Here is a 705-nt window from a genome sequence, read left to right on the forward strand (position 1 = left end):
TGCCCCGGGCGACGCTGGCAGCCGCCGCCGAGCCTGGTCTCTCGGGCAGCACCCCCCTCCACTCCACGGAGCCGATGCCCCTCCCCAGGCACGCCCGCGGCCGAAGCGTTGCCCCGGGCGACGCTGGCAGCCGCCGCCGAGCCTGGTCTCTCGGGCAGCACCCCCCTCCACTCCACGGAGCCGATGCCCCTCCCCAGCATGCACACCATGCATGCCCGCGCACAGCCCACCGTTCTTGATGCCCAGGGCGAGGGCGATGGTGGAGTAGATAGTGGAGGTCACGACGCCCAGGGTGGACACCCACCAGGCCGACTCCAGGGAGGGCACCTGGGAGAGGAGCACCTCCACCGCCCCAAAGATGCACGACATCTTCCACATGCTGTCGAAGCAGGCCCCCCCGCCGCACACCAGCGTCCCCATGGCGGCCATGGCCGTGGCGCCGGTGATGCTGAAGGTGATGTTGATCAGGAAGATATTGGCCAGCTGGAAAACAGACACGATGACGCCGTAGCGCTGGCCCAGGATGTTTCGCACTGCGTGGTGGTAGCGCCCATTCTCCACGCCGTTGACCTCGTAGGCGTCGGCCAGCAGCCTGTTTCGGAGAAGGAGGGGAGTGGCGGGGCCGGGCGGCCGGGCCGGGGGGGCTGGAGAGGGTGTCCGGGAGGTGTGTGTGTGTGTGGTGGGGGTGGGGGGGGGGGGAGGGAG

The 705-nt window shown here is 69.9% G+C and overlaps 1 protein-coding gene across 1 annotated transcript in view; it reads right to left on the reverse strand.

Annotated features, from left to right (window-relative positions):
* F751_6186 (Amino acid permease 2) overlaps positions 1–705 on the reverse strand; it is a gene marked incomplete at both ends in the record, with an annotated part of 4,076 nt that overhangs the window by 1,613 nt on the left and 1,758 nt on the right. The window contains one exon of the mRNA XM_011399820.1: positions 224–592. Within this exon, the coding sequence (XP_011398122.1) occupies positions 224–592 (369 nt within the window). The remainder of the gene's footprint in view (positions 1–223; positions 593–705) is intronic.

This window comes from Auxenochlorella protothecoides, assembly GCF_000733215.1.
Source record: "Auxenochlorella protothecoides strain 0710 unplaced genomic scaffold scaffold82, whole genome shotgun sequence".
Lineage (NCBI taxonomy): Eukaryota > Viridiplantae > Chlorophyta > Trebouxiophyceae > Chlorellales > Chlorellaceae > Auxenochlorella > Auxenochlorella protothecoides.